The 20328-nt window shown below is 43.0% G+C and overlaps 1 protein-coding gene across 1 annotated transcript; it reads left to right on the top strand.

The window, feature by feature from the left end:
• The first annotated feature begins 288 nt into the window (after positions 1 to 288).
• Positions 289 to 19663, top strand: LOC135749472 (uncharacterized). Its single transcript, XM_065268061.2, has 9 exons — positions 289 to 410; positions 1041 to 1340; positions 1439 to 1750; positions 2153 to 2179; positions 12517 to 12594; positions 18148 to 18176; positions 18280 to 18345; positions 18891 to 18956; positions 19432 to 19663. Exons 1-9 carry the CDS (start codon positions 305 to 307, stop codon positions 19498 to 19500), a joined length of 1053 nt encoding a protein of 350 aa, XP_065124133.1. The 5' UTR covers positions 289 to 304; the 3' UTR covers positions 19501 to 19663.
• Positions 19664 to 20328: the final 665 nt, after the last annotated feature.

Raw genomic sequence — 20328 nt, 5'->3', positions numbered from 1 at the left:
ACTTGATCGCATTTGTCAAGGTTGGAGAGATAATAATAAAATCAACATCAAAATGCTCTTAAGGTTTGAAAGCTGAATCAATGAATTATTTCCTTCTTTTATTTTCAAACAATAAAAATGATTCTATTTTTTAACAAACAACACTGTAAATTGACTTAATTCAGAAGTTGCATACATCTAAAAGATAATATTAGAGAAGTGGCAATACCTGTTCAGCAAAAGTTTCTAAGAAAGGGAACACATTTGTATATTTTGTAATAATTACAACACACAGGAAGAGCTGATGATGTTTAAAGGAAGAGTTATGAAAAAAAAAAAAGAGGAAGACTTAAAGAAAAGAAAAATGCTTGATAAGTGGCACATATATCTGCTTGGACTGACAACTATTTATTTCTTAAATTATCTCACAGGTAAGATCTCTAAATACAACATTTATAACAAAGTCAGAAATTTGAAATATTATTTAGTAGACAATTTGTTTATAAAAGGCAAAACATAGATTTAACAGTAACATTCCTCCAACAGAGTGTGTTTGTAGTGTGGAGTATACTGTAGCTCATACTGTATCACTATTATTACTGTACTTAAAGAACAAAGATTATTAAAGATTGTAAAACTGCCTCAGATTCTGTGAGTATTAAAAGGGAAAGTGTCACAAATCCAGCCAGCCTCTTTAGAAAATGACAGAGACCTGAAAATGTCAATAGCTTTTAAATCAGATTATGTTTTTATAAAAAATATTTTCAGACACTATGGGGCAATTTCCAGGACAGGGTTTAAAGTTATCCCAGGCTGTTATATTGAGACATTTAAGTAGATTTTACAAACATACCTAAAAAAAAACACTGGTCTGCATCTTGAGACAAAACAATAACACTGTTGTATGTTAAAATGTGTCAGTGCAAGATGTTTTTAAATTAAGGCAGCTCAAACATCCATTTTAGTCTGGGACTAAGATCAGCCATGTCTGGGAAGCCCCTATGTAAAATAGATTGCTTGTATAAAGTACCACATAAACATGCACATTCACCATTTATCAGGTACCAGTGGAGAGAAAGTCATCAATGTGTTCTGTAGTGATGGAGTAAATGTCACTCTGCCCTGCATTAATGCTCCTCCTGACTGCACATGGTTCTATAGTAAAGGCAAAGAAACTGGAGTTGATCTGTTTCCTAAAGGAATAAAGATAATGGACCATGAAAGACTGAGTCTGGGGTCTGACTGCTCTCTGAACATCTATAAAACCACAAAAGAAGATCCTGGGCTTTATACCTGCCGGCAACAAGTGGTTAGAAATGATCCATACACTGATGCCAATGTTTATCTGCATGTTCTTCATGGTCAGTGTTTCTGTTCATTATATAAATATTTGTTTCATTTAAAAGAGCACAAAACAGAGAAGAGTGTTGTGTGATTTGTGTTTTAATTTGTGTTTCAGTGTCTTTATCATCCACACAGACTGAGATTAAAGCAGGCAACAATGTCACTATCTCCTGTCAATTGTATTTATATGACGGATATAATTGTGAGAGTTTGCTTCATAAGAATAGATTTCAGATGATTTGGGTGAATGAGTCTGATGTTAATCTACAATCAGACTCCAGATATCAGATCTCATCTTCAACAAAACACTGCAACAGCCGTCTGACTACAACACTCCTGAATGAAGACAACAACAGAGAGTTGAGATGTCAGATTATTACAGGAACTGAAGTTAAGACCTCAGACAGATACACTGTCAAGTATTCGGGTAAGAAAACAAATAATCCTAAATCATTATTAAAAAGCTCTCTGCTCTGTGCTCCTATATTATAGCTCAGTGGTAGAGTATTGTATTAGCAGCCCAACAGATCATGGTTTCAAACCAAGGGAACACACTGATAAAAATGTCTACCTTGTGATGCACTGTCGCTTTGCATAAAATGCGTAAATGTAAATGCATATCCTTGTGACTAAGACAAAAGATCTCATTTTAATGATGCTCTGGGGAAAAACTGAATTACAGCAGTAAATACACGTCAGAAACACAACTAGGAAATAACATTTTTAAGTCTTACTATTAAACCAATTTTAGATTTATATTAAAATAAGCCAAGTTATTAATTTAATGCTAAACCTGACTCTCTCTCTCTCTCTCTCTCTCCCTTAACAGTGACCAAAATCGATGTACTTTACACAGGTAAGAAATGTCTTAACAATGACATTGTGAAATATGACAGGTAATGTAATTAAAAAAATAAGTCATCTTTAAGTAGTGAATGCTTGTCAATAATAACCCATGTGGCAATGTATAATGTCAGAAATGTAATTTCATTTTTCACATTATTTTGGTAGCACAGTATGTACTTACCTTGCACATATATGGTAACTATGTTGTGCTTACAGACAAATGTGTGGTACTTACATTTGAGTATACTAATGATAATTAATGGTAATTAAATGGTACTATTACTGTACTTACAGTACTTGGTAGTTATTATGTAACTCTAGAACTCTAGTGTTAATTATACTACTGAACTTACAAATTGTAAGTACATGGTAAGTGTGTGGTACATACAGGCCAGTATAAGTTAATTTTTTCATGTTAAATATTTTTTATTAGAGATTTTAACCACAAGTCAATTGTGATTACTTTTTTTATGCAGAACAAAACTTACATTTTAGCAAATACACATTAAAAGAAAAAATACAAAACCCATACACAGGAGACACAAAAATAACTATTAAACAGAAAATATAAATAAAATTACCCTCCCTACCTAAAAAATACAACCCCTAAGTGCTATCCAATGGTAATAATAGGTAAAGTAGGCCTGGTAAACAAATTAATCAATCACAAGATTGCAAAAAGGAAATAAAAGGGGACCAAATTTTTTCAAATATCAAAGTCTTATCCATTAGCGTATATCCAATTCTCTCCAAATGTAGTGTGCTTGACATTTCTTTCAGCCATAATTTAAGAGCTGGCACTTCCTTTTTCTTCCAGAACAAAAGAATACTTTTTTTAGCAGTTATTATCCCATATGAAACAAACTGTTGTTGTACCCGAGTAAGTAAGTAAATTCTTCTGAAATTCCAAATATAATTAATATAGGATCAGATTCAATAAGAGTATCCAAAGTATCTGAAAATACCTGGAAAATTTTGATCCAGAAACTTTGTAATTTTGGACACAGTATAAGTTAATTAAAGGCACCTATAGTGTACGTAACTGATAACTAATAACAAACACTACTGATGTGCCATTTTTGTACTCAGTTATTTTTTTATCATTTATTGTACAATTTAAACCCAATAATTGAATATTTTACTGGAACAATCACAGCAGCATGTGACACCATACATTCATGAATCATGAAGACATTACAATTATATTAATATTTTAATTAAATTTTGTTTCAAGAAATGTTTAACAATGTTACAAATAAGTACATGCATTTATTTTACACGATTTTGTGTATGATCATTTGATTTCACTCACAAGCTGTTTAAAAAATAAAGACTAAAGTTTGCAAACACTTATAAAAATACTTGATGATCAAGCCTGAAAAAGATGACCAAGTTAAGTTGGATTTCTCCACTTAAACACCATTGTAATTTTTGCCATCTTTGTCACTTTCACCTTTGGCTTGCTCACTGCTAACATGTTGTTTTGGGTCAGGGTTTTATACTCACGGTATTAATATCACTGTATATCACATGTAATGATGTTACTGCAAGCTTGTACATACTTAACTTTTTTGGGTTGATAATGCTATAGTAGATTTTATTTACATTTTATGGTATTTTATTTACCTGTCATAAACTGTAAAACGTAAAAGCGGCTCTACTTAAAAAACTTCAATTGGTAACACCTAATATTTAAACATTTTTAACTTTAATTATTTCACTTAAAATGAGTACATTTAAGTTGAGAAAACAACATATTTTTATAGGCCTTATCAATAATTTGATCCAACTTTAACTTTTTACAGTGTATGCAAATTTTTATACCATTTAAGTATATACCATTGCTGTCTTGATAATCCCATAAAAAATCTTGGTACAGTGCAAGCACTTGAATATGTTTTAATACATCTTATCCATTTTATACAGTATACTATATACAGTCTTGTTCAAAATAATAGCAGTACAATGTGACTAACCAGAATAATCAAGGTTTTTAGTATATTTTTTTATTGCTACGTGGCAAACAAGTTACCAGTAGGTTCAGTAGATTCTCAGAAAACAAATGAGACCCAGCATTCATGATATGCACGCTCTTAAGGCTGTGCAATTGGGGAATTAGTTGAATTAGTTGAAAGGGGTGTGTTCAAAAAAATTGCAGTGTGGCATTCAATCACTGAGGTCATCAATTTTGTGAAGAAACAGGTGTGAATCAGGTGGCCCCTATTTAAGGATGAAGCCAACACTTGTTGAACATGCATTTGAAAGCTGAGGAAAATGGGTCGTTCAAGACATTGTTCAGAAGAACAGCGTACTTTGATTAAAAAGTTGATTGGAGAGGGGAAAACCTATAAAGAGGTGCAAAAAATGATAGGCTGTTCAGCTAAAATGATCTCCAATGCCTTAAAATGGAGAGCAAAACCTGAGAGACATGGAAGAAAACGGAAGACAACCATCAAAATGGATAGAAGAATAACCAGAATGGCAAAGGCTCAGCCAATGATCACCTCCAGGATGATCAAAGACAGTCTGGAGTTACCTGTAAGTACTCTGACAGTTAGAAGACGTCTGTGTGAAGCTAATCTATTTTCAAGAATCCCCCGCAAAGTCCCTCTGTTAAAAAAAAAGGCATGTGCAGAAGAGGTTACAATTTGCCAAAGAACACATCAACTGGCCTAAAGAGAAATGGAGGAACATTTTGTGGACTGATGAGAGTAAAATTGTTCTTTTTGGGTCCAAGGGCCACAGGCAGTTTGTGAGACGACCCCCAAACTCTGAATTCAAGCCACAGTACACAGTGAAGACAGTGAAGCATGGAGGTGCAAGCATCATGATATGGGCATGTTTCTCCTACTATGGTGTTGGGCCTATTTATCGCATACCAGGGATCATGGATCAGTTTGCATATGTTAAAATACTTGAAGAGGTCATGTTGCCCTATGCTGAAGAGGACATGCCCTTGAAATGGTTGTTTCAACAAGACAATGACCCAAAACACACTAGTAAACGGGCAAAGTCTTGGTTCCAAACCAACAAAATTAATGTTATGGAGTGGCCAGCCCAATCTCCAGACCTTAATCCAATTGAGAACTTGTGGGGTGATATCAAAAATGCTGTTTCTGAAGCAAAACCAAGAAATGTGAATGAATTGTGGAATGAATCATGGAGTGGAATAACAGCTGAGAGGTGCCACAAGTTGGTTGACTCCATGCCACACAGATGTCAAGCAGTTTTAAAAAACTGTGGTCATACAACTAAATATTAGTTCCCTTTCAGTCGGTCACTACGACGTCACGTCGTGACCGACGAATTGGGAACTCGCTTAGAGAGACCAATCTGCTTCGAATACTACTAAAACGCCAATGAACTTGGCATTGAGATATTTGCATAATGCTGGCGCCGCCCCGCCAGGTGCGTATATAAGCGGCAGGTGCAAATATGGAAATTAGCTTTTTATCGCTTCGAAAGCCGGCAGTATCTGCTACTGAGAAGCTACTTTCTGCTCTGGTGGGAAACGATTGCTGAAGTTGGTTGGACTAGCAGTACCACAGCGGACGCCGCAGTTTTTCCACTACTCTGCATCTTTTTTGTTTTGAGTTTTAGTGAGTGCGTTGCTGATCCCTGTGCGCATCGTCAACTGAGCATCTAGAGTGAATTTCCCTAAAAGAGTGATACGAGAGAGCTCTGTGTCTTGTTAAAGACAGCCACTCTCTCGTATATCCGGAGATCAGCGTCCTTTTCAGGATGGCTTTTCGTCCGTGTGTTCTTGGATGCGGCAAGTACATGGGTCCAAAGGACGGTCACGAGCGCTGTCTGTCATGCTTGGGCATCGAGCATGCGGAGGCTGCGTTCGCTGGGGGTGCATGTTCTCACTCCGAGGAGATGTCCCTTTTGGATTCACGCAGGCGGTTGTCGTTTCTACGGGAACGGCGTCCGCGTCCGGTGAGTGCTGACCGCCGCCACGGGGCGGCCGTGAAGCTCTCTAAGGACGATTTGCGTCTAACTGTGCTAAGCCGGTCGGGGGATTCGTCCCCCGGCTCTCAGCCTTCCCGTCCTCAGCCGGTAGAAGTGCCTATGGAGACTGCAGCATCGTGTTCTACGAGCGCTGTAGAATCCATTGTGCCTCCCTCTGGACCCGCTTCGACCGCAACACCCGAGGGTGGGGTCCCTCTTCCCGAAGCTGACTCCGACGTTCTTCCTCCCTCTGGTCGGGTCGTGACGCCGGAGTTTGACCCGGAGATGGTGGCCGTGCTCGCTCGAGCGGCGGAGACCTTAGGGTTAGAGTGGGTTAACCCCCCTCAGCCCGAGCCGTCCCGCCTGGATGATTGGTTCTTCGGAGCTGCCCGGGCTTCACAGCCCTCTCCACCAGTACCTTTCTTCCCCGAGGTGCACGAGGAGCTGTCACGGACTTGGAAGTCGCCGTACTCTACCCGGTTACGGCCGATTCAGCCCTCCCCCCTCACCTCCCTCACCAACGGAGCCGCTAAGGGTTACACGGGGATCCCTCCTGTGGAGCGAGGGGTCGCGATGCAGCTGTGTCCGGCCACCGCTGCCTCTTGGAAGGACCGCCCAACCCTTCCCTCTCGGGCTTTTAGACAGTCGTCCGGAATAACGGGCGCTGCCCATCAGGCTTGTGGAGAGGCGGCTTCGGCCCTGCATGCAATGGCTTTGCTGCAGGTCCATCAAGCGAAGGCCTTACGGGATCTGCACGAGGGAGGAAACGACTCACCCGTCCTCTCGGAGCTCCGGGCTGCCACTGATCTGTCTCTCCGCGCTACGAAGGTGACGGCGCAGGCGATTGGTCTTGCGATGTCTACTCTCGTGGTCCAAGAACGCCACCTATGGTTATGTCTGGCTGACATGACGGAAGCGGACAAGAACAAGTTCCTGGACGCTCCAGTGTCACAGACTGGCCTATTCGGCGAGTCGGTGGAGTCTCTTGCTCAGCAATTCACCGCCGCTCAGAGGCAGACTGAAGCGATCTCCAAGATCATGCCCCGGCGCAAGAGGCCTGCCTCTCGTCCACCAGCACCGGCTGCCCAGTCTGCTCCTCGCCGAGGGCGCCCTGCGGCGGCTGCCTCCGCCCCCCCCCCCCTAGGAAGTCATCCAGACAACGGAGGGGGAACAGCCGTCGACAGCCCGCCCCGCCCGCTCGACCCGCTTCCCGTGGTGGCAAACGGGGATCTAAGCGGCCCTGAGACAGGCGACCTGGAATTGTATGGGATCACTCTTCGGGAGACGGTGAACGCACCGCTCCCTCCCCCGGAGGAGGGCCGGGTGGAGAATCTTTGGTTTCGTTTGTTTCTGTTCCGCCGGCTTCTCAGCCGGCACCCACAAAACCACAAAAAGAGTGCATTCCTATTCCTTCTTCAGGTCTTCAGAGGATCGAGAGAGCCGTGAGCGGGCATTCATCTGCTCATCCTCCCTCTCCTCCATCGCCAGCGGGTGTCCTGAGGAGTCCGAGCTCTCCACTGCGGAGACCGGACCACCAGCACCCTCAGCGGTCTCAGGTCAGTGTCACAACACACACACACCGGCAGTCTCACCTGCTCCGCTCGTCTGCCCCACCGCGAGCTCTCCGGTTGTGCCGTTAATTCCCCTCGCACGGTCTCTGGAAGCTTGGCTTCAGCTTACCAGCCCGTCCCGATGGGTATTACGCACGATCCGCCTCGGCTACGAAATTCAATTCAACCGGCACACACCCAAATTCTCGGGCATTCGTTTCACCACAGTGAAAGCGTCCGATGCACATGTACTGCGTGCAAAACTAGATGTCCTCCTGGCGAAGGACGCTATCGAGCCGGTCCCTCCAGCCGAGATGAGCTCGGGGTTTTACAGCCCGTATTTCATAGTTCCAAAGAAGGGCGGTGGGTTACGACCGATCTTGGATCTGCGCGTTTTGAACCGTTCTCTCCAAAGACGATCCTTCAGGATGTTAACACCGAAACTGATATTTCAGTCCATACGTCCCCAAGATTGGTTTGCAGCAATAGATCTGAAAGACGCGTACTTTCATGTGTCCATTTTCCCTCGCCACAGGCCGTTTCTGCGCTTTGCGTTCGAGGGGCGGGCATACCAATACAAAGTACTACCATTCGGGCTGTCTCTCTCTCCCCGTGTATTCACGAAAGTAGTGGAGGCGGCGTTAAAGCCCCTGAGAAAGAGCGGTGTTCGCATTTTGGCTTACCTCGACGATTGGCTTATAATAGCGCATTCTCGGCGGACGCTTTGCGAGCACAGAGACTTAACGCTTCGGCATCTCGCCCGTTTGGGTCTTCGGGTCAACTGGGAAAAGAGCAAACTTTGCCCCACGCAGAGGATCTCTTTTCTCGGGATGGAACTGGACTCGATCGATTTATCGGCACGTTTAATAGAAGCGCGCGTCCAATCAATTCTGACTTGCCTCGGTTCTTTCCGAGGGAAGAACGCGGTCCCTCTGAAACAATTTCAGAAGCTCCTGGGACATATGGCAGCAGCCGCGGCCGTGACTCCGCTCGGGCTGCTCCATATGGGACCGCTTCAGCGTTGGCTTCACGATCGAGTCCCGAGGAGAGCGTGGCGTGCCGGCATTCACCGTGTAACCATTACACCTGCGTGTCGTCTAACATTCACCCCGTGGTCAGACCCTGCGTTTCTGAGAGCAGGGGTTTCCATGAAGCAGATTTACTGGCATGCTGTTGTGCACACAGATGCATCCAACACGGGGTGGGGAGCCACGTACAACGGGCTTGCAGCTTCGGGGGTGTGGACAGCACCCCAGCTGCACTGGCATATCAATTGCCGCGAGTTGTGGGCTGTATATCTGGGACTCGTACGCTTCGCTACGGAGCTGCGAGGGAAGGATGTACTAGTACGCACCGACAACACTGCGACCGTTGCGTATATCAACCGTCAAGGCGGTTTGCGCTCTCGTCACATGTCGCATCTCGCCCGTCATCTCCTCCTTTGGAGTCAGAAGCATCTGAGGTCCCTTCGTGCCATTCACATTCCGGGTTCACTCAATACAGCGGCAGACGCGCTTTCCCGAGCTGCGCGCCCCGGAGAATGGCGACTCCACCCCCAGACGGTCCAGCTAATTTGGAGGAAGTTCGGTCGTGCGCAGATAGATCTATTTGCGTCACCGGACGATACCCACTGTCGCCTGTTTTATTCACTTACCGAGGGCAGCCTCGGCGTGGATGCTCTGACACACAGCTGGCCGCGGGGGATGCGCAAATACGCGTTTCCACCAGTGAGTTTAATCGCACAGACACTGTGCAAAGTCAGGCAGGACGAGGAGAGCCTTCTACTGGTCGCACCTTACTGGACGACCAGGAATTGATTTCCAGAACTGATGCTCCTCGTGACAGCCCCTCCCTGGCGGATTCCCCTGAGGAAGGACCTTCTTTCTCAAGGAAGGGGCACATTATGGCACCCGCGCCCCGACCTGTGGGATCTCCACGTATGGTCGTTGAGCGCACGCAAGGTTTAGGTGATTTATCGCAAGCGGTATCTAACACCATCGCCGCGGCTCGAGCTCCGTCCACAAGACGGGCTTACGCGCTTAAATGGAACCTTTTCGTCGATTGGTGTTCTTCGCAACGCGAGGACCCCCGAGAATGCCCCATTAATATCGTGATTTATACCTTCAACACCGGTTAGATGGTAGGCTGTCACCTTCCACCATTAAAGTTGATATCGCTGCTATTTCTGCTCATCACTCACTTATTAACGGCAGATCAGTCGGCCAGCACGACTTAGTTATTAGATTTTTAAGAGGCGCTCGTAGGCTAAACCCCTCGCGCCCTCCCTCTATTCCTCCTTGGGACCTGTCCATGGTGCTGAAAGCCCTGCAGGGAAACCCGTTCGAGCCTTTGCAGTCTGTGAGTCTGAAGTTTTTATCAATGAAAACTCTGACCCTGCTCGCATTGGCCTCTGTTAAGAGGGTAGGTGACCTTCATGCATTCTCCATCGACGATTCGTGCCTTCAGTTTGGTTCTGATGTCTCGAGCGTAACACTCAGACCCAGACCAGGCTACGTGCCCAAAGTTCCCACCACTTCCTTCAGAGATCAGGTGGTGAGCTTGCAAGCGCTGCCCCTGGAGGCGGCAGACCCAACCATGGCTTTATTATGCCCCGTACGAGCGTTACGCATCTACGTGGATCGCACACAAAGCCTCAGGACTTCAGACCAGCTCTTTGTTTGTTACGGTGGTCAGCAGAGAGGGAAAGCTGTCACTAAGCAGAGGATGTCTCATTGGATAGTTGATACTATCGCCCTTGCTTATAATCTGCAGGGCATTCCTTGTCCATTTAATTTGAGAGCTCACTCTACTAGAAGTGTTGCCTCATCTTGGGCACTAGCTCGTGGTTCCTCGCTAACAGACATCTGCAGAGCTGCTGGTTGGGCGACACCTAATACGTTCATTAGATTTTACAGTGTTCGTGTCGAGCCTGTCTCCTCTCGTGTTCTTTCCTCGTTAGGGGAAGCACAGAGAACAGGCTCGCAGGTCGGCTTGCAGCCTCCGACTGCTGCTCCAAACTGAGCTCAGTATGGAAGGCCATCAAGGCAAAAACGCGTAATAATTTGTTTTGCCTTCCTCCGCTGCCTTGGCAGCCTGATGTTGCGGAGCATCCGCTGCCAGCCTCTCACTAGCTGCATCCTCGCGAACCTGTGTTTGGCTCGGGCATCCACATTGCGTCCCACCGGGTTCCTTTGTGAGTATTTTTCAGTGGGGTTAATCCTACTAGCCCACGTTTCCCTCAGCAGAGCACTGCTTTGCTTACACAGCCACGGCTGTCATTTATACCTCAACTACGGTTGACTTTCGCCCACCATCAGCCCTTAACGGGGCGGTGGCTTCCGCAGCGTCCCTATACCGCTCAGATAGGGCGCTTCCCAGTCGCTGGCACTACTGTGGGGTTAAAGGAACATCTAGTGCCCGGCCTTCTGCCTTAAAACCTAATTCTCCTTCTCCTTAAGTGGAACCGGAGGGCTTTACGCAGACACTGGAAGAGGTCAGCCCTCTGTGGCATTTTGGTAGGGATTCCCAATTCGTCGGTCACGACGTGACGTCGTAGTGACCGACTGAAAGGGAACGTCTCGGTTACGTATGTAACCCTCGTTCCCTGAAGGAAGGGAACGGAGACGTCACGTCCCGTCGCCACAGGGCTGCTCCCTGCTGTTTATCGGCCGGTCACACTTTCCGGCTTTCTCAGCGAAAAAGAAGCTAATTTCCATATTTGCACCTGCGGCTTATATACGCACCTGGCGGGGCGGCGCCAGCATTATGCAAATATCTCAATGCCAAGTTCATTGGCGTTTTAGTAGTATTCGAAGCAGATTGGTCTCTCTAAGCGAGTTCCCAATTCGTCGGTCACGACGTGACGTCTCCGTTCCCTTCCTTCAGGGAACGAGGGTTACATACGTAACCGAGACGTTTAGTGATTTACAGGATTGCTAAATCCCAGAAAATTTATTTTTTTGTACAAAATAGTTTTGAGTTTGTACAGTCAAAGGTAGACACTGCTATTTTTTTGAACACACCCCTTTCAACTAATTGCCCAATTGCACAGCCTTAAGAGCGTGCATATCATGAATGATGGGTCTCGTTTGTTTTCTGAGAATCTACTGAACCTACTGGTAACTTGTTTGCCACGTAGCAATAAAAAATATACTAAAAACCTTGATTATTCTGGTTAGTCACATTGTACTGCTATTATTTTGAACAATACTGTATAATATAATTGTCAAAAAAACCTATACTCTTTATATTTCATAATGTTTTATTATTTCCTATCTACTTTCTATATACAACTAACTTGTATTTACTGTAAATTTGCTGCTTTGCAACAATGCGACGAGAAATTTGCCAAAAGTGCTATAGAAATACATTTGAATTAAAGTAATTCTAACACATTCTTTGTTGTAAAGAGCATGATGTCCGCCTCTAAGAGACTTCTCCAGCTCTCTTAAAAATTTTTTGGATGTGAGACCTAGTCTTAACACTTAGGAGGCTTTATAAATCAAACTTATTCTTAAGTCTAGGAATAAGAGTAAAATGACATCATTCTTAGAATTTTGACACACTTAAGACTAAAATTTTACTCTGAGCAGCTTTATACATACGGGCCCTGGTATTACCCACTACTTATCTAGAGATACAAATTAACTACCAAGTATGTTCCACTGGTAAGTACAGTAATGATACCATTTAATTGCCATGAAGATACTCAAAAGTAAGTACCACACATTTGTCTGTAAGTACAACATATTGTAAAATGTTTTTTTTTTTATGTATTTTACACATAATGTAAAATAAAGTGCAACCATAATTTCATTGTTTCTTCATATCATCATGTGTCCTGCAGTGATTCCTGCTGTATCTGCTGTTGTAGTTTCTCTTCTCGCTCTTCTTCTTCTCTGGCTGTTCTGTAATAAAAGACCTGGTGAGTTTTTATTGTTATTAACACATAAAAACAGGAAGATTCAGTTAAACACACATATTGTGATGGTCTCATGGTCGTTAAATAAGTCTTGGACCAACAGCCAACTAGAATCCAATAGACAAGCAAAAGAACTTGTTGTTTACAGAAACATAGTGGCGAGTACAATACTCTTCACAAAATAACCTATATGTATACACTCTAAAAAAACAAACGGTGCTATATAGCACCAAAACTGTTGATTTGAATCGTAACCATAGAAGAACCGTTTTTAGTGCCATATAGCACCGGTGAAGAACCGGTGAAGCACCTGTGTAGAACCATATAGGGGCCATATAGCACCACATTTGGTTCTACATAGCACTATATGGTTCTACACAGGTGCTTCACCGGTGCTATATGGCACTAAAAACGGTTCTTCTATGATTACGAGCAAAGAACCACTTTTGGTGCTATATAGTGTTGTGTTATTCTTTATGTATTGATGATCCGACACACAGTATATTATCTAGATGAGGATTTTATTAACTTCTTTCAGGATACAATTTTGCCGGTACTCTTCAGCATCAGTGCACACACTAGACTTCCTAAACACCGTCTTACGTCAAGTGATTGACATATGCCGTAGCCAATAGGAACACAGTATCTCAAAACAGTAACATATGATTGGTTCTTAGCAAAGCCTAAGAATACTACATCCCCCTTTTTTCTAAATGAGACAAAATATTATTGTTCACATTACAGGAAGAAAAATTAAATTATTATGTATTCAAATAACAGTGTGAACACTTACTTTCAGCGCTAACATATTGAAAGCATTTATACAACTATAATGAACAACAGTATACATTCTTCAATTGAAAGGGCAGCGATCCGCCTACACCCTTGTACATTCACAAATCCAGAATATCTCTGGGTTTTATTTGTCGTCCGTATCTGGTTCTGTAAACAGTGGGTTTGGGAAAAACATCGGTGTGCTCAGGTGTATCTGAAATGTCATTTTCAGATGTTGTACAAGGCTCCTTATTGGTATCACCTAAAACCTGATAAGAGTCATTACTGTGCGGTTCTGGTACGTTCATGAGATGACGTCTGTTTCGTCGGTATTCCTGTCCATCAGACGTACACACGTGATATGATCTCTCAGTATTGGCTGGTTTGATGATGGTAGCTGGCTTCCAGTATCCTCGTTCCTGTACTCTGACTGCCTGTCCTTCTGTGAGTTGAGGTAAGGGTCTAGCTGATCTGTCATAATAGCTCTTTTGGCGCTGTTGTTTGTGCAGCCTTTTTGCTCTGACATCTTTACAGCTGATGACCTTTGGTAGGAGCTGCTGGTTGGTATTGGGAAGGGTTGATCGGAGACGGCGACTCATTAACAGCTGAGCCGGGGACTTAAAACCATCAACTGGGCAGTTTCGATATTCCAGGAGACTGAGGTACGGGTCACCTCTATCAGCCTTTGCCTTTTCCAACAACATTTTTGCAGTGTGCACAGATTTCTCTGCCAATCCGTTACTTTGCGGATAGTATGGGCTTGTGGTGGTATGTGTGAATTCCCATGCTTTAACAAAAGATGCAAACTCACCCGAACTATATTGAGGGCCGTTGTCTGAGATGACGGTCTCTGGGATCCCATGTCGTGCGAAGGCAGCTTTTAGCTTATGTATAACAGCAGCAGAAGTTGTGCTGTGGAGTCTGTCCAGCTCAAAATATCTGCTGTAGTAATCAACTGTCACCAAATAGTCCTCATTGTTCCAGGTAAACAAATCGGTAGCCACTACTTGCCATGGCCTATCTGGGATTTTGTGACTGATCATGGACTCTTTGGTGTTGGAAGGGCGATATGTGAGGCAGATTGAACATTTGCTAATGATGCTCTCTATTTCTTTTCCCATCCCAGGCCAAAACATGATGTCACGGGCTCTCTGCTTACATTTCTCAATGCCTAGGTGACTGGCATGTATACGTGATAACATGTCTGACCGAAGACTTGTGGGCATTACAATCTTTTCACCTTTGAAGATGATTCCATGCAGATATGAAAGCTCATCGCGGTGATTCCAGAATTCTGACACAATCATGGGGCATTTTTTCTTTTCCTCAGGCCATCCATTTTGTATGACTTCCTGTAGTTTCTGAAACTGAGGGTCCTTTTCTGTTTCAACTCTTATTTCCTCCAGCTTTGAGTCACTGACAGGAAGGCTGCTGTACACAGTGTGTACTTGGATGTCCATGCCTTCAGTAAGGCTCATGTCTTGGTCAGAAAGGGACTTTCTTGAGAGCGTGTCGGCCACAGGGATGTCCTTGCCTGGCCGATGTACGATGGTGAAGTTGTACTTCTGCAGCTGAAGGATCATTCTCTGTAGCCTTGGAGGAACTGATGCCAGGGGTTTCCTCATGATTGATTCCAGGGGCTTGTGGTCACTCTCGATAATGATGTGGCGGCCATAGATGTATTGATGGAAACGTTTACAGCCAAATAGCACTGCAAAAAGCTCCTTTTCAATTTGAGCATAATTGATTTCACTCTCAGAGAGGGACTTCGATGCATATGCAATCGGCCTTTCATTTTGTAGCAAAACTGCCCCAAGCCCATACTTGGAGGCGTCGACCTGTAACCTGAGCTCTTTGACAGGGTCAAAATATGCTAAGACTGGGCCTGGTTCACTTGTGAGCAAATCTTTTATTTTCTTGAAGGCTTTTTCATGTTGGGCATCCCAAACAAACTCACTAGACTCCTTCAGGAGCTGACGTAGTGGTGCGTTGACATCAGCAAGGCCAGGTGCAAATTTAGAGAGATAATTGATCATACCCAGCACCGTCTCGAGTTCTCCTTTGTCTTTTGGGGGCTCCATGTCTCTTACAGCAGCGACTTTTTTAGGGTCTGGCTTTATCCCATCAGCAGTGAGTAGATGTCCGAAGTAGCTCACTTCTGTCGCACAGATGATGCTTTTTTCTGGGTTGAGCTTGACTCCTCTCTGTCTAGAACGCTGGAGCATTGCAAGTAGGTTCTCATCATGCTCTGCTTTGGTCTTTCCGAAAATGAGAACATCATCAACAATGGCCATGACCCCATTTAGACCCTCATATGTTTCATCAATTTTCCGCTGGAACTCGTCTTGGGCTGAAATTAATCCAAAGGGAAGGCGTCGGAAACGGTAACGTCCAAAGACTGTGTTAAACGTAGTCAGTTTTGACGACTCCTCAGTGAGCTTAATAGCCCAGTACCCCGATCTGGCATCGAGAACACTAAAGAATTGAGCACCAGCTAGCTTGCATGTTAAGTCTTCAAGCGTGGGCAATGGGTAATGAGGTCGCTTAATAGCTTTGTTGAGATCCCTCGGGTCTAGACACACGCGTAATCGTCCTGTGCGTGGCTTTTCCGCTACAACCATTGAGTTAACCCATTCAGTTGGCTCTGTGACTTTAATGATAACATCCTGCTGTTCCATGCTATCAAGCTCATCTTTTAGACGGCTGCGTAGTGCGAGAGGAATGCGTCTAGGTGGGTGGACTACTGGGGTTGCATCCGGGTCCAAGTGTATGGTACACTCGCCGGGAAACAGTCCAATTCCTTTGAAAACATCTGCGAATTCCTTCAAAACCGGCGTTTCCATCTGTGTTTGTGTTACGGATAGTACAAGCTTAATTAGGCCAAAGTCTATGCAGCCTTTTAGACCTATGACAGGAGGTGCAACTGTGTCAACCACATAAAATGTCATGATCATTTCAATGTCTCTGTGTTTGCATTTCAGGTCACATTTGCCTTTTACCAACAAGCGTTCTCCACCGTATCCAATCAGAAGGCGAGATGTCTGTTGTAAAGTGCAATGGGTACTCAACTTGGCATACTCATGTATGGGAATGACGTTGGCAGCGGATCCAGTGTCCAGTTTGAACCTGATTTCGAGTTGTTTAGGGCCTACTTTAATGTTTACAAAAGCCTGTTCTGTCTCTGAGCTTTGTTCGCCTTGTGTGACTGAGTCAATAAACAGCTCATCATCACTCTCCTCAGTCTGGTCTGAGATTCCTTTGCTTATTGCATGCACAGTTTTCTCACTGTTAGAACGACATACTTTTGCAAAATGATTTAGTTTGCCACATATTTTGCATACTTTTCCTCTTGCAGGACATTGAGATCGATTAGCATGAAAATTGTTTCCACAGTAACCGCATCCTTTTGGGTGTACTGAAGTTGCATTTCTGTGTTGCAGATTCTCACTGTATTTCCTTGTGTGTTTAGCTTTGTGTTGCTTTGAAACAGCCCCTTGTGGCATGTTACGAAAAACTGAGTGCACTGCATGTTCACGTGAAGTACTCATACTATTTGAGATGGTTTTCAGCTGTGCTTGAGCTAACTCGTGAGATCTAGCGATATCTATCGCTTTTTCAAGTGTTAATTCAGAGCCTGCATTCAAAAGTTTCTCTCTCACTTTCGGTGAGTGTATCCCAAAAACAATGCGATCGCGGATCATCTCGTCGCTATTTGCATAATTACAGTCTTTAGCAAGCAGACGCAGGTCAGTCACAAAGTGCTCGAAGGGCTCGCGATCTCCCTGTATTTTCTCGTGAAATTTATAACGAGCAAATATGACGTTTGCCTTGGGTTCTACATATGCTGTAAAGCGGTCGTAATACGATTTTAAGACCTTTGCTTCGTCTGCAGACAGAGACCATGTATTAAAAATATCACGGCCTTTTTCTCCGACCCATAGGAGAAGATAGCTACATTTTTCATCCTCACCCTTCTTTTTTAGCGGTCCGCTGAACATCAGCTCCGCATGTTGCTGAAACTTGCGCCATGCTTCTGGCAGGTTCGTTGCTTCCCAGTTCATCGTGGGCATCGGGACTCCAGACGTATCCATTTTCGTGTAATCCGTTCACTCTGACACCATGTTGTGTTATTCTTTATGTATTGATGATCCGACACACAGTATATTATCTAGATGAGGATTTTATTAACTTCTTTCAGGATACAATTTTGCCGGTACTCTTCAGCATCAGTGCACACACTAGACTTCCTAAACACCGTCTTACGTCAAGTGATTGACATATGCCGTAGCCAATAGGAACACAGTATCTCAAAACAGTAACATATGATTGGTTCTTAGCAAAGCCTAAGAATACTACATATAGCACCGTTTGTTTTTAGAGTGTATGCACACTAAACTGCAGAAGTTTACGCATGAAATACAGTCGTTGCAGCCCTTTTTATTACCTCCTGGGTTGTGTATTCAGTGACTGTCCCTAGATATCTTTATTCATTTTCTACTACACTGCATTCACCATTGACAGTTGGGTTTTGATTGGTGGTGGAGAGGCGCAACACATTTTAAGCTTTAGATTACTGAAGTAATAGAAGCACAGTGGAATGTATATAATGTGGGGGAAGAGCATAATAACAATTTGTGAATATTTGTGACTGTTATCTTTATTTATTTATCTAGTTTTAAGGTATAACAGGTTGTCAGTATATTTCTTGATCTTTATTGGTTAAACATTTACCACTGTATTTTACTACTATGCGATAACTGATTATCGCTCAACTTCTTTCAGGAAAAAGAAAAATGGCCCAGGATTCATATGTAAGTATTTCAATTTCTGTACTTCACAACTCACCTCAAAATACCTTAATGCAAAGTTTATTGAACTGAAAGATGTTTTCATTTACCTGAGGTTTGTGTTCAGGTGTCAAATGAGAGGACAAATCCTGCAGTCTGTGAGATGAACAGCAGTTTTAATCCTCTCACTGTTGTAAGTCAGATGCACATTTACACAAATCTCATGTGTTACTTTTCTCAGCTACACTGTGTAAGATGTGATTTCACTTCTAGTTTAATGCATTGTATGTTTAATCTAAATATGACAATAATAAAGAATTCAAAGTTAAATAATCAATGTAAAATATATACTTCAGAGATTCCACGTACACTCTAAAAAAACAAACGGTGCTATATAGCACCAAAACAATTGCTTTGGATCGTAACGATAGAAGAACCATTTTAGTGCCATATAGCACCGGTGAAGAACCAGTGAAGCACCAGTGAAGCACCAGTGAAGCACCAGTGTAGAACCATATAGGGGCCATATAGCACCACATATGGTTCTACATAGCACTATATGGTTCTACACTGGTGCTTCACTGGTGCTTCACTGGTTCTTCACCGGTGCTATATGGCACTAAAAATGGTTCTTCTATCGTTACGATCCAAAGCAACTGTTTTGGTGCTATATAGCACCGTTTGTTTTTTAGAGTGTACCATACTCATGTTATAATAACTGTTTCCATTGATATTTAGGAGAAGAACGAGGATGTGGCTTATGCTGAGATCAATCACAAGAAAGGGCTTACTGATAGACACAATGTAAGTAGAAACATTAGTTTTTCTTTTATTCTAGTTGTCCCAAAACAATCTCATAACAGTGTGCATGTATTTTTTGAGGTGGCAAATTTGTATTCATTTGTATGACCACATTCATACGTTTTTTTTTTTACAATTTGCTTTTGCCCATGATGTTGGGGTTAGGCGTGGGGTTTCATTATTTTTATTTTTCATTATTATCATATGTTATTGTATGATTCACTTTATATTCATACACATTAGCTAATTCATAAAATACATACAAATTTGTGTGAGATTAGGCTGGTTGTTCCCATAGGTGATGTTTATTTTTGAAAAAAGAACTGGGGAATATATCTAAGTTATATATAACTTTTTTAAAAAGGCCTTAATTATGAAAGGGTCACTGTACTAAAAACATTTGAGTACATTAGGAAGTTGGAATTGCATGGATTGCAATGTTGATATTTGTTTAATTACATGTGTTTTTATCATTCAGGTTCAGTGTGATGATAAAGTGACCTATATGACCATCAGAGGAGAAACTGTTGGACACCAGGCTATCTGAAGAATATGGCTGTACACTGTAAAAAAAAAAAAGTACAAAACCTTTTTGTCATTGGGGTGGTCCACTTAACGGTTCATTTTTGTATCTTTATGGGTATACAACACATTGAAATGTACCTTTTGGGGTACAGAATGGGTCCCTGAGGTACAGTTATGTACCCCAAAAGGTACTACATTCTATGTTATGTATACCCGTACAGATACAAAACGTTATACCTTACACTCTAAAAAACAAACGGTGCTATATAGCACCAAAACAGTTGCTTTGGATCGTAACGATAGAAGAACCATTTTTAGTGCCATATAGCACCGGTGAAGAACCAGTGAAGCACCAGTGAAGCACCTGTGTAGAACCATATAGTGCTATGTAGAACCATATGTGGTGCTATATGGCCCCTATATGGTTCTACACTGGTGCTTCACTGGTGCTTCACTGGTGCTTCACTGGTGCTTCACTGGTTCTTCACCGGTGCTATATGGCACTAAAATGGTTCTTCTATCGTTACGATCCAAAGCAATTGTTTTGGTGCTATATAGCACCGTTTGTTTTTTTAGAGTGTAGGGTACCGCCCCAGGGACAGAAAGGTACAGTATTTTTACAGACAGTGTACAGTGTACCGTACAGTGTATGGTCAAGCAGGTTTTCTTGAACAAAATAAAAGCAAGACCACCAAAATAAATACACAAAATATATATTTTAGGTGCAATCTAAAAAATGCTGAGTTACTTTTAACCCAATGTTGGGTCAAGGAATATAACCTCTTAAAAATTCAGGTATTTTTGACCCAACACTCACTGTAAAAAAAAATCCGTAGAAATTGCAGCTGGG

The sequence above is a fragment of the Paramisgurnus dabryanus genome, chromosome 16 (assembly GCF_030506205.2).
Source record: "Paramisgurnus dabryanus chromosome 16, PD_genome_1.1, whole genome shotgun sequence".
Lineage (NCBI taxonomy): Eukaryota > Metazoa > Chordata > Actinopteri > Cypriniformes > Cobitidae > Paramisgurnus > Paramisgurnus dabryanus.
This window is presented reverse-complemented; position numbering and strand designations above follow the sequence as displayed.